This window comes from Sarcophilus harrisii, chromosome 1 (assembly GCF_902635505.1).
Source record: "Sarcophilus harrisii chromosome 1, mSarHar1.11, whole genome shotgun sequence".
NCBI lineage: Eukaryota > Metazoa > Chordata > Mammalia > Dasyuromorphia > Dasyuridae > Sarcophilus > Sarcophilus harrisii.
The window spans coordinates 318,583,397-318,597,049 of NC_045426.1; the positions used below are offsets into that span (position 1 = coordinate 318,583,397).

The 13,653-nt window shown below is 35.6% G+C and overlaps 1 protein-coding gene across 4 annotated transcripts in view; it reads right to left on the reverse strand.

Moving 5' to 3' along the window:
* NTRK2 (neurotrophic receptor tyrosine kinase 2) overlaps window positions 1-13,653 on the reverse strand; it is a 405,329-nt gene that overhangs the window by 215,629 nt on the left and 176,047 nt on the right. Inside the window, exon 12 of one of the 4 annotated variants that reach the window (XM_031945459.1) lies at window positions 2,191-3,139. The exons of the other annotated variants lie outside the window; for them this stretch is intronic. Within the exon in view, the coding sequence (XP_031801319.1) occupies window positions 3,102-3,139 (38 nt within the window). The 3' untranslated portion in view covers window positions 2,191-3,101. Of the gene's footprint in view, window positions 1-2,190; window positions 3,140-13,653 lie in introns of those variants that run through there. 4 annotated transcript variants of the gene reach the window in all.

The window sequence follows — 13,653 nt, forward strand, 5'->3', positions numbered from 1 at the left end:
ATTAAAGGACAGTGGGGAGGGATGCTGGGCAAGATGGATTAGTGGCAGGAGGGAAGAAGCCTAGAGTAATGAAATATTTGGAAGTCATAAGAATATCCCTAATGCATAGTAAATTTAAGGATGATTAAAGGCCTAAGCTTGAGATCTAATTTAAAAAAAAAAAAAGGAATTTAAATGTAGGCAAAAAAAAAAAATCAAAGGAATGGAATCACTCCCATCTTTTTATATTAATACTGATTTGGTGGAGAGGCAGGGAAGGGGCAACAACTTTGTTAATCTTTTGCATTAAAAAGAAATGAATCCTATGTACCCCTCCAAATTTTTTTTTTTAATTTGGGAAAGTGGATATAAAAGAGGGTGAATGGAAGTTGGGAGTCTAAAACAGAGGAAATGGAGGATATGTAACAGATTCTGGTCTTTAGGGATAAAATGTGGAAAGCAAGAAAAATGGGAACTATATGAATCAGAGGAATCTTCTAATAGCCTGCTGTTCTTGTTTCCTAGGAGATGTCAGTTGCTTTTTGATATATTAAATTGCCTTATCTGTCCACTTATTTCCATTTTAAAACAAAATCTACAGTGCAGTCCTTTTAGCCCAAGAATACAAATATTCATTTGTTTTCCTTTCAGGTCTGGGAAACTTGTAAAATGGTCTTTAAACAATTCATAGTCTTTTTATGGTCCCATGGAATAACATAAAAGCTTTTTGTACCAAAGCTGGATATTTAAGAACTTTTGCCATGTTGATAGTTCCTGACTGGTTCACAGTTTGAATTTCATTTTTTTAAGGGCCAGGAATTCTGCAATTAGTTAGATTCTTTGTAAATCAACACCTTTGGGAAAGATCAAAATCTAAGTAGTGACAGGAGCTGTCATTTATCAGCAAGTGGGAAAAAGGGAATGCAAAATACATTGGAAGTCTCCCACTAAGAAGTTTAGCTGCCTTTATATTTAAGGGTCTTGTTGGAAAGAAAGTATTTCAAAGGTAGAGGTAGAGGAAGGGGACAAAAGAGGAGAGGAGAAAAGAGAAGAGGACAGGACACAGGGGTGGGGAGGGAAAGGAATGGAAAAGAAAGAAAGGGGGAAAAGAGGGAAGAGAAGGAAAATGAAGAAGAGGAAGAGAGAAACAGACACAGAGAGAGTGTGTGTCTTGTTTGGCTTTGTAAAAAGTGCCACTATTTAAAGTATATGCACTGAGCAATCAAATAAATGCTGTAATCCATAGGTCCTTGGGAATGTTTGTAGCAAGCAGTAACATATTTAATGACTAATGTAAAAGATAAAGTATAAAATATTCAACATGGATATTCTCTTTATATCAAGTGCTGCCTAAACCAATTGTGGTTTATTAAGATTAATGGTTTGATTACACAGGATTCAAAACAATGTTTTCCCACATGTTGGACTAGTTAAAAATCCAAACCCTGTTACTATGTCTTAAAGTTGGACTGCAAAGCTTGATCAAATATTAAAAACAAACAACAAACTGTGAGAGATGCTCATTTAGCAGCAGGATACTGGGTTTAGATTTAACTTCTAGAAATGTTTGTATTTTTTAAAACCAAATATTGTAACCCTGACATCTCATTTACTCCAACAAGTAAGGTTTGAATGATGGCACATGACACTTCTTGGACATGGAAAAATAACTATAATTGAAAAGGGAATAGAATGAGCCATCAATAAAACTAAGGGAGAAAATCAAAGGTCTCTTGCTAGAAGGTTGATTGACCTCTCACCAATGAGATCAGAAGACAGAAAGCAGATATTACTGGAGGTCTGTTCATCTTTCTGCACCTCCAAGGAAGTAAAAAGCTTTAGTGGCTGTGAGAGCTAAAGCAGGACTGAGCCCAAATATTCCTTAGGAGCAGCTCTCTTTAGAAGACAGTCTCCCTCTTCTCAGTAGCCAAACTAATCTACTTTTATAATTTTTAGATTTGAAAAAAGCTAACCTTTTCTAAAGGAAGCAACAAGGTTGCTTCTCAGTGCACAAACCTTTTCAAAAGCAGGTTAAGTCAGGAGAGCAAATAAAAAGCAGATAAGTGGTGTTGTAGATAGAATATTAGATTTGGGAGTCAGGAAGGCATAGTTCACATCCAGCCTCAGACACCAAGTCACTTAACTTGTCTCACTATAGGTGTCCTCATCTGGAAAATTGAATAATAATAGCACCCACCTCCCAGGATTAGTGTGAGGACAAAATAATCTTTTCAAAGTGCTTTGCATACCTTAAGACACTATATAAATATCAGTTATTATTATTAAAAAGGTAACATTATAATTGTATCTTAAGGATATCTTTTACTAACATTCCTATGTTAACTGTTCCACAATTTTGCTTTGTTCTTTGACCTAGACAGACAACTCCCAATTTGATTTAAAAAAATAAAAACTCTTCAGAATTTCTCCAGGTAAACTGTTTAACTCCAAGGAAGTTGCTGACCCTCTATGACCTTGGGGGTCTTACTGAAAAGCTTGGATCTTTAATGCAAAGGATAGAAAATGACTTTTCAATTTCAATGACAAATTCAAGAAGCCAAAGTGAATTATGCATTCTTTTGGCACCTCTGAAAAAACTGCTTAAATTAAGTGAAAGCCTCTTAAGTCAAAACTTCTAGGAAAAAGCAGGACCTGATGGAGAATATTTATTTTAACTGTATTTAAATGTCACTTTTTTATTTGGATTTTTTTCAAACTTTGCAGTCCCCCTTTAAAAAAAAACAACACAAAGAAACTATAATTCTAAAGCCCTAGGTTTTTTCCAGTGTGGTCCTTTCAGAAGGAAAGAACAATGGAAAAGAAGTGTCATCTGAATACCGAGTTAGAACCCATAGTAAAAACAAAGTGGGATCATTTATTTCTCATGATTTCTTGAGTTTCTTAGCTGCCTGGGGAATGTTTTGCTCTGGTATTACCAAAGCAGGTCAGAATATGTGTGTATTTTTGAGTCCTTTAAATGCCACCCACATCTATCAGAAAAATCCCAAACAAATGGTATTTCCCAGGACAAGAACAGTGTCCATTCCCTAGAGTCCATCATAGAGTACAGCTCCAACCAACAAGCACAACAGCCCCTTTTTCTGTCTGTTTCTTTATTTCAGTTACCCATCCAGTGGGATCTTATGAAACAAAACAAAACCTAAAAGAAACACAAAATAAAACATAAGTCATGCTTTAAAACAAAAATTGAAGAAAAATTAACACACATGTACAATTTAAAAGAAACAAATGAACAGGAAAAACATAAAACAACATAAAATACATCTTAAAACATGAAAAACATGTAAAATAAAAATCATGCTACATGAGAAAAATGTGTGTCTCATTAGTAGTTTGATTTGGAATTTGAAAGCTCTATACTGTCCTTGGATTTATTGAGAAATGAAAGATGGCCAAAGACATAGCAGTCTTCTATACACAGAGTAGTTGGATACAATTATGGCACATCTCATTTTGACTTGATTTTAATTTACCCAAAGTAATTAAAAATAAAAAAATAAAAAAAACTTGAGACAAGGCAGAATCTTTCTCAGGGATCTGATATACTGGAATGGAAATAAAATTAAAATAAAACTGACTTCTGTCAACAAACTTGCTTCTGGTTTTACCTTTGGGATCCTTTCTTCTTCATTTTCTTAAATCTTGGTACAGAGGAGTGCTAGATTTAGAGTCAGAAAACTTAGATTTGTGCCTTTTTTAAGGCAAATCACTATTTGGGACCCATTTTTCTCTTATGGAAAATAAGGAAAATTGGCCTTGAAGTTCTAGATCTCTTCTAGCTCTAGTTCTATGGTTCCATGATTTTTAAGTTTTTTTTTCTAGTTGTAAATCTGTGTACTTTTTTCTTCTAATTTTACCAACTATCTCTGAAATTTTCCTATCACTGTCAAGTTATCCAGACTTGCAACCTATGTGTCATCCTGTACTCTCCACTTTCTCTCACTTTCTCATATCCTATCTGCTGCCAAGTTCTGTCATTTTCACCAATATAACATTACTCATATATGCCACTTGTTCTCCTCTAACAATCTAGTCACTATGATATAAGCCTTCATCACTTCATGTCCTAATATTGTGCAATTGTCTGCTGGTTAGTCTCCTTGCTCTCAGTCTCTCCCCAATACAATACATCCTCTACTCATCAAAGTTGTCTTTCTGAAGTACAAGTCTTGACTCATGTCATACTCCTTCCCTCCTCACATCAAGACATTTCAGTAATTTCCATCATCTTTAGAATCAAATTTAAAATCTTCCATTTGGTTTTCAGTTTGGCCCCTCCCTACCTTTCTAGACTTCACATAATACCAAATTTTAAAATATAGTGATACTGCCTTTCTTGCTCTTCCTTCCATAAGATGATCCATCTCTCAGTTCCAGGTATTATCTCTGGCTGCCTCCATGTCTGGAATCCTCCCTCTCCTCATCTCTGCCACGTGGTTTCCCTGGCCCTACTTAAAATCTCACCATTCAAACGAAGCCTTTTCCAATCTCCCTTAATGTTAGGACCTTCTCTCTGATGATTCTCTCCAATGTATCCTGTATTTATCTTGTTTATAAATAGGCTTGTGTTATCTTTACCATTAGCCTATGAGTTCCTTGAAAGTAGGGACTGCCTTCTGCCTTTCTTTGTACCTCCAGCATTTAGCTAGAAGGGGAAAGGCAAGAAGACATTCTATAAAGAACAAAGATAAAACCCAATATTTTCCATAAAACTATTAATTTTAATTAATTTAATTTATATGGCATTTTGTATTACTATATATGAATCTGAATAAGTTTGACTAATTGGAAAGCCTTAAGTCATTTAGGTATAGATTTGGACAATATTTTTAAAATTCCAATCACTTTTCTTAATATGGTGTTATATCTGTCAAATTTTGTTTTCTTTTGTTCCCAGATCTGAGATTATGAACAATAGTCTGCATTAACTAATATCCTGTTAAGCTTATAACAACAATGAGAAAAAGAGTCTGAGAATTTTCATTCTTATGATCATTTTTTTCTCTCCCATCAGCTTGACTGGGAAGAAAACTAAACCAGTTTTGTCCAGATGTGTCTGATTCAGTGTAAAAGTCAAACATTATCTAGAGTTTAACTAGTTTAAACCACCATGAATTTAGGAAATAATCAGTAGGAGTGACTAATTTCTTTTTGTCCCCTTTCCTTCTTTTAAATGTTTAACCTTGAGGCAACAAATAGCTCTGTATATGTATTATGGCACGTAAGATGTGCAGACCAAATAAAAAGGCAAATACCTTAGCTGGTAGATGCTTAAAGGTTTAGCAATTCCTTCCGATTGAAACCACCAGCTTAATCTGAGGATGACAAGTTTGCCAATAAAAAGACGAAAGAAGTGACTCATGAAAATAAGAGACATCACTCCAAGCCAAATAGCTATCAATTCAATACTGAATTATTGGGCAAATGATATTTTGAAGGGAAGGAGATTAAATTCATTCTGCCATCTTCCTGAAAGCTGAGGGTATTTAGAAGAGATGATATGAAGAGAATATTTAGAAAGAATACAGAATGTAAAGTTTATAATGTTAATAATTACAATATTTTATATAGCACTTTCAAGTTTACCAAGCTGTTTGAGCACTTGTATCATAAATTAGGTCCATCTGATTTCCATCATAATTTCCTTCTCATCTTTCATGAATCTATCAGGCTATATAAACACTGTTAACAGCTTTCAGATATGAGGCTAGGCTAGGTTTCCTTGCACTTAAATTGCTATTGTGTCCCTCTTATAGCATTTTCTCTGTTAAATAAACCCCATAATGCATTTCCTTAGAGAGAAATAAAGTTCAGAACTCTGCCTAACACCCAAAATCCAATCCACTGGAATCCACCATAATTATAAACAAATAAGACAGTACTGAGAGGAAATTTGTAACTTTATCTTCTTTACTGAGGAATGGATATCAGATTGCTAACAATCAAAGGCACTATTAAAATCTCTAGGGTTTTTTTCCCATTCATACATACACCACGATTTGTATTTTCTCTGTTTCACCAAGGAAGCAAGACCTCTGTCTGCATTCTGATTCAACCTTGAACCTGACATACTGTTAATTCACCATAGGGCTTTCAGCACACATTGAAAAAAATTTGACTTAAATAGTGTTTTCAAGACATCAAAGATATTGCTATTAGATTTCTAAGCTTAAATCAAAGAGTCAGACTTGCCTGGCTTCATCCCTTGTATTGCTGACTCCTAATATTACATAAGGACCAAGAAATAGATCATAAATGACACAAAATAACATATTATTATTACTTTCCCTTGATAAAGAGTAAGTTTTTAGATGAGAAATTGCTGAACATCTTGTCTTAACAGCCAAAGTAGTTGTATAGCTTTTGAGCTTGAAACATCAGTATTCTGACAATCTGACACTCAGAAACATCTGCAGCATTTCCATGATCCCACAAGATTTATAACAGAACCACATCCTTCATCCTTTATAATGTTTTGCCCTAGCACTATGCCAGTTAACCTTAGCTAATGTGAAGAGCAAGCAAAAATGGCTGATAGAAAAGTTTGAGGAGAGAGGATCTAATGATCAACTAACCTTGTGGTCTTTCCTCAATCCTCAGCCTTCCTGACCTATAAAGCTCTTGCATTTTGATCTCCTCCTCTGGTTTTTATGACACTGCTCTCTCTTGGTCTTATTATCTACTAATAAATCCTTCTCAGTTTCCTTTGCTGGGTGATCACCTCTGTCCTACCTGATAACCATAGGTATCTTCCAAGGTTTATACTGGATCCACTTTTCTTTCCATGTTGCCATTTTCACAGTTGTCATGGATTGAACTATGATTCCCAAATACAATTTTTGGACCTGCTCCTCCTTCTTTCTCTGGCTCTCTTGTCTCCCACCCTTGCCATTTCATATGAATTCAACAGATGACTCCCAAAGTCATATAGTGAAAGTCTCATCTATCTCCCAAGCTCCAAAATTGCCTCACTAGGTGCCTGATGGGAATCTACACTTATTTGTCCTGTGTAATTTTCAAACTCAACATGTACGGAACTGGAAACCATTATCTTTTCCACCTAAACACATCTCCTCCAAACTCCCCATTTCTGTTGAGGGATTTATGTAGGTATTATGTCATGTAGGTTTATAACCTTAGAATCACCCATTATCTTTAGTCTCTTTCATTTCCCATATCCAAGAGATTGCTACATATTGTTAATTCTACTTCTACACCCTCTTTATATTCATAGAACCAACACCCTAGACTGACCTCTTTATTCCCTCTCACCTAGATTATTGCAACAACCTTCCAACTGAATTCAATACTTCAGGACTCTCACCTCTCTAAACCATCCTTCACTTATCTACCAAAGTAATCTTCCAAAAGCAAAAACACCATTTCACTCTCCTGTTCAAAAGTTTCAATTGCTTCTAGGATTAAAATATAATTTTTTTAACTTGACAGTAAAATTATTTTGTATCCACTGGATGTTTCCTTGGAACATTTCTGTGAGACAATTTGGTATTGCTGTGCCCATTTTTCATGTGAGAAAAAAAAAGGCATCTGAGGAAAATGAGAACTGCCCAGTTCATAAAGAAAGGGAGTAAGAGACCTACTTCACAGTCTAGCTCCAGCCAACTTTTGCCTAACATTTCACATTACTGCCCTGCACACACTCCCCAATCCTACTAAAAGAGTCCATTTGCTGTTCCCTGAATAGCATCTCCTGCCTCTTCTTTGCAAAGATTGCCCTATGTTTGGAATGCATTCCATCCTCGAGTCTACCCTTTCAGAAGCGCGCACTTCCTTCAAGGATGTCCTCGGGTGTCATCTCTGAGAGGAAGTCTTTCTTGATTCTCCTGATTATTCTTAGTCTCTCCATCTTATTTTCTAGTAGTTATTATCTATGTAAATATTATATTCACAATAGAATTAAGGTGGAGACTATTTTTCATACTGTCTTTCCTATTTCCTATTGTATCCCTAGAATTTAGCACCTAGTAGGTGCTTTATAATAAATAATTGCATAATTGGACTGGGAGAAAAAGAAGAATGGGAAATAAAACTTCAAATTCCTCTCTAGCCCAGTGACATACTCTTTGTATATACAAAGGAAAGGATGGCAGGTGGGATCTGTGTCCTAAATTGAAGGTCAGTCCTGCATGGTGCTTTCTGTATTGTTGGTGCCTGAACCATTAGATTTATTTACATTCAGACTTGCACACGTTTTCCTCCTGTTACTCAGAAGCAATCAACCATAAAATGACATGGATCCACAGCACATTTAAATTAACAGCAATTTATCTAGAAGGAAGGGAAAACTGCTGAGTAGAAAGGACAGGGAAGAAAAGGGAAGAAAGATGCAGCTGTTATCTAAAAAGGCAAATCTTATCAAATTTGTCACTTTGGGATTTCAAGTAGAAAATTAAATGAAATGATAACTCATTCCCAGCTTCAGAGCCTCCTTGGCAAGGTGCCATTTGGCTATGCTGGTGGGAGCTGCAGTGCAGGGAAAACACAGTGTCACCAGAACTCCATGAAGAAGAAAACTGAGTTCTTTCCATGTGGCTTTCTGGAAATGTTTACTGGCTAAAAGAGATTAATGCTCTGTGACCTAATAAAATCTAATGGAACAACAGCTAGATAGGAAAAGGGGGAAAAATTAGATTCCAGAAACTTTTTTTAGTTTCTAAAGGCATAGAACAAGGCTATAACTTTGACTTTTATTCAGCTCTTTTTTTTTTTTAAATCACACCTTGGGTTTGAACAGGTATCACCCAAACTAGGAATGTTTATGTAATCTGTACACATTGGATAATTCCTTATAATGTTTCTATGGGACAATTTGTTTATTCTGCTAATTTTACATGTGGGAAAAAATGGCATCCAAAGAGAATAAGGTATTTGCTAAGAAACGTAGAGAAAGAAATTGAAGGGGGTAAATAAAAATTCACATTCCTTGTAGTCTAATTTCATTTTGAGCAACCAAGACATTTCTGTCTTCTTTGTGAACTTAAATGGAACATAAATGGATCTTCTTTTTTTTTCTTCTCTAAATCTTATTTCAGGAAAAACAAACAAACAAACAAACAAAAACCCTACCCATCAACTACATTTTGTGTTTTCTCACCTACATGCTTTTGCCCAGGCCCAGTCCACATGAAGATGTGGATTGTCAACGACCAATCTCAGCCTATTGAAATCCTTTCCATATGTTAAGGTCTATTTCATGTACCATGTTCTCCATGAAATTATGTTCAATGATGTCATCTAGAATATCTCACTCTACTAAATTCTTGTGGTGATTATCAATATGAATCACATGGTACTTATCATCTCTCATTTTTTTTTTCTAACATCTAACATTTAACATCACTTGTTTTCTAATTGTCTATATAGTTTTTAGCTTTTCCTCTTTTAAACTGGAAATCTCTGGAAGACAGAGAGAAATCTTAAATATCTTTGCATCACTCTCTCCCTACAGTGACTATTATAGTACCTCAGACAGTGTATGCTTTCTATAAATATTTATTCAGTGAATGAACTTTTGGGTTCAAGATGGTGATAGTCTTACCTGGATGGTCCTCCAAGAATTCCCAAGTGCTTTGCAACTGTAACACCAAGGCAATTACAGAATTTACTATGTGCAATTTGGTAAACTGAGTCGCCAAAAAACTTCCTCTACAAATGACAGTGAATCAGTAATATTTGGAGGATTATAGGACTGGTTATATGAAGAATATCCAGTGTGTGCATCTTGGAAGCATGTTAAATTCTTGCTTGCTAGATTAAGATTATTCTGATCCTCCATTATGTTATAGAAGGTGTCCAGGTGATACAAAGGCAAACATAACTTATTTATGAAAAAGATAACATGGCAGAGAGAAAAGAGCACTAACTCCAGAGTCAAAGCAATTTAATTCCCTTCCATGGACCTCAGTTTATTCATCTGCAAAATGAGTGGGTTGGATTAGATGACTGCTGAGATCCTGATCAGCTCTAGATTAATAGTCCTAAACTAATATGAATGATTCTGAAAGGGCAATGGAGATATGAACTTAAAATATACATGTTTGACCAAAATACCCTAGTCAAAATTGCCATAAAATCTGTGTTCCATAAAAAAAGAAATATATGCCTGGGAATTCCAAAATAAATAAACATTTGAAATAGATTGAAAACAAACATACTGTAACCTCCTAAAAATGCTTGGGACCTTCCAAAGTAACTAATAGGGAGGCTTTATATATGCATTACTAAGGAAGAAGGAGATGAATTAAGCTACCAGGAAAAAAAAAAATCACTGGATTTAGATTCAAGTACTGCCTTTGTCACATATTATCTATGTAATCTTGGGAAGGTCATTTAACCTTGTGGGGCCTCATCTTTAAAATAAGGACTCTGGACTAGATTGCACTGAAAGTCTCTTTCATTTTTAAACCTATGAAGTTAGGATGCTATACTTGAAAGATATTGGCAAGAAGGTGAAATTGTAAAGCCTAGAAATATTGTCAGAAAAAAAGAAATGTGGAGTAAAAAGGGCCAATGACCCAGAAAAGAACGACAGAGCCAGCTATGGAGAGCTTTGCAAAGAATTGCTAAGAAGGTGAAATCATAAAGCCTAAAAATAATGTTAGAAGAACATCAGGAGATCAACACAGATCCCAGGCTGGTCAGCACTATATAATGCAGCACAATACAAAAAGCAAGCCAACATAGTGGATAAAGATTTGGCCTTGAAGCTTTGCATTTAAGTCCTATTTCTGATACATAGTGGCAGTGTGAATGTCAAGTCATTTACATTCAATGTGCTTTATAAAGTCCAGAATCTAAATTGCTTTCATATAAAAAGTTCCTTTTTAGGAGTTCCCTATGGTGATAAAATTGATTAAAACATATATACACACAAACATATATATATACATATACATATATATATATATGTATATACACACACACATGCATTTACAAAGAACAGATGATATATACCTGACAAACAGAGTACAAAAAGTCAGTTACTGGGAACTGACAAGATCCTATCTGGTGATGTGGTGTGATTCTATATACTAATAAGCAAGTTACTAAGAAGAATAACTCAAATTATTAATTATAAGTGGAAAAGAGAAAATAGACTTCTTCAGTGAGAAAACAGATCCTAGCATGAAATTGAGTTGGGCTCTGAAAGAAACTGAACCAGACCCAGATTAAACACGATTGAACAGCTACACTTTCTTTAGAAACTCCAAGAAAGGTTTCCTGGAATCTAGATTGAAAAATAGCATATTGGTGATCTTTCCTAAGTAAGCTTTCCAAAGAAACCATGAACCATTTCTGCTGCTTTTACAGCTACAGTATTGAGGCAAAATGTGTTGAAAGATTTGGTCCATTGATCGTCAAGTCAAAGATATTAAGCGGGTAAGGGTTAAGCAATTATATATACTTTTTAAAAAAATCTTGTAAATCCAATCTCAATTTAAAATGAGTTGGATGCAAAAAGATAATAAAAATCTCACCCAAGAACTTGGCATTTCAGAGTGCAAAAACAGATAGGTGGGGTTAAAAATGCCCTGACTTGTGTAGAATGAACATTAATTACCTTAATCTAATTGACAGTGCCTTTGCATGAAATAAAGGGCAGGTCTCATATTCTTTTTGCACTGGCACTTTGAAAGGTGCAGGTCTTTTCTAACATTTGGAGTTGTAAGGCAAAGGCAAAGAATTTTGTTATCAGCATTCTTTAAGAATGTCTTCTTTCTAAGGGGAAATTGATAACTTGATATCTTCCAATACAGCATATGACTGTTCTGAAGTCATTCTCTTTTCACCTGGCTTGCCTGCTGATATTATGTTTGCATTACTTTTTATTGATTGCCAGTAGTCAAGGACATTAAGAACTGCTGCTCAGGCTGCTTATTTAGACTAAAGCTATCAGACACAACTTCTACAATTCAGTATTCAGGTGTGTTTGTGATGATGCAGAGCAAAGTGGAGAGAAGACGACGACTCTCTTGACAAGGTCTTGACTCTCTGATCACCAGTCACTTCCCACTGACAAGCATACCCTGTCTCAGCCAAACTAAGAGACTAACTAGGAGAGTGAAGGAGAGAAAAGGGAGGAAGGAAAAAATAAGAACCAGCCTCATGTCCCTCTATGCTGGCTTAAAGCACATTTCTGTTTATGTCCAGGGAAGTAAAGAAGCTGAGAAATGTGAAGCCGATGTTGAAGATAAAAAGAAAAAAACAAACAAAACAGTTCTTGTTGGCAAGAAGCTCACATTCTCCTGGGGGTAAGGGCAAGTGTGGATACAAGATACGCATAGATAAGTAAGTACAAGATATTTGAAAAATAAATGCAAAGTAAGCATGAAAGGTGAGACTGATAGTTGATAGAATCAGGAAAGGTAGTAGTAATACATGACCTGAACTGAAAAGGTACTAAAGTCACCAAGAAGCTTAGGAAAGGGAACACGTTATAGGTACCACTCGAGCAAGGATTATGATGACAAGTACATACACAAGGAATACAAGGATCCTCTTCTTCCTCCCAAAGGCACTCCCTGTATCATCAATGTATATCTAAGGTGTCTTGAAGTTGCCATAGACATTAACTCCAACTGCACTTGTTACTTTTTTGATACATGAAGAAATCTAAGTAAAAGGTGTCAAGGTTGACCTTCTACATTACCCAGGCCAACTAGGACATCTCTGAATGCTTCTCTTGGTAGAAGCACAAATCTGAGATGCTGCCTTTTCATCCCTGCAAGATTTCCTCTTAGTTCATTAACTTATAAGAGCCCTTACTCAGTCATGCGTCTATAAACAGGATTAGCTCTCTTAAAGTTCTTTCACACAATGCATTACGGTCCTGGCACAGTATACAATCAACATGTTTTCTCTTCCTGATCTTCTCATCAAGTGATTCATTTAAAAAAGAAACTCCCATTAATTAGAGTTTCTATTTCTTTCTCCATATGTCTATCTTGTCTTTCTGCTTTCTCCCTTCTCTCTCTCTTTCTTTCTCTCTCTCTCTCTCTCTCTCTCTCTCTCTCTCTCTCTCTCTCAGACACAGATACACACACACACACACACACACACCCCTGATAGTTGAGGATCACAAGAATTGTCTAGGTTGACAGGTCATGGTTATGTTGTGAATTGCATGGTGAGATGAAGAATTAGCCACATCAGTGAGATCACAGACTCATAGAAACATCAGTGCCCCAGCTGGATTCAACCCAGGTTGACCAAAGTCAAGCTTGAAATGGCTGAAATTAAATTAACTCAGACAGATTAGAAACGTTGTGGTTAGCAGTCTTTTCATTCAAATGGCTAATTTAAAAAAAAAAAAAAAACAACAACAACAACATACTGCTACGTGAAGCTTCTACCTCTCTGTCCTAACACCTTAGCAACATTTTCCCACAGCTGGAAATTTGCCACCCCTCAGTGGTTTTTATATGGCAACACCCCTCTCTGAATGACACAAAAGAGTCTCTTTCTTTCTGTGATTCTTCATGTTATAGCTTGGTAAGTCTGCCTCTTCATAAATTTTTTTTTTTTGTTTACTTCCAAGTAATGAGCAGAGGAAAAAACAATGAAAGTTTAAGTTCAATAGATAATTACATGAAGGGTCATATATGCCCATATAAGACTTATATGTGCTTTACA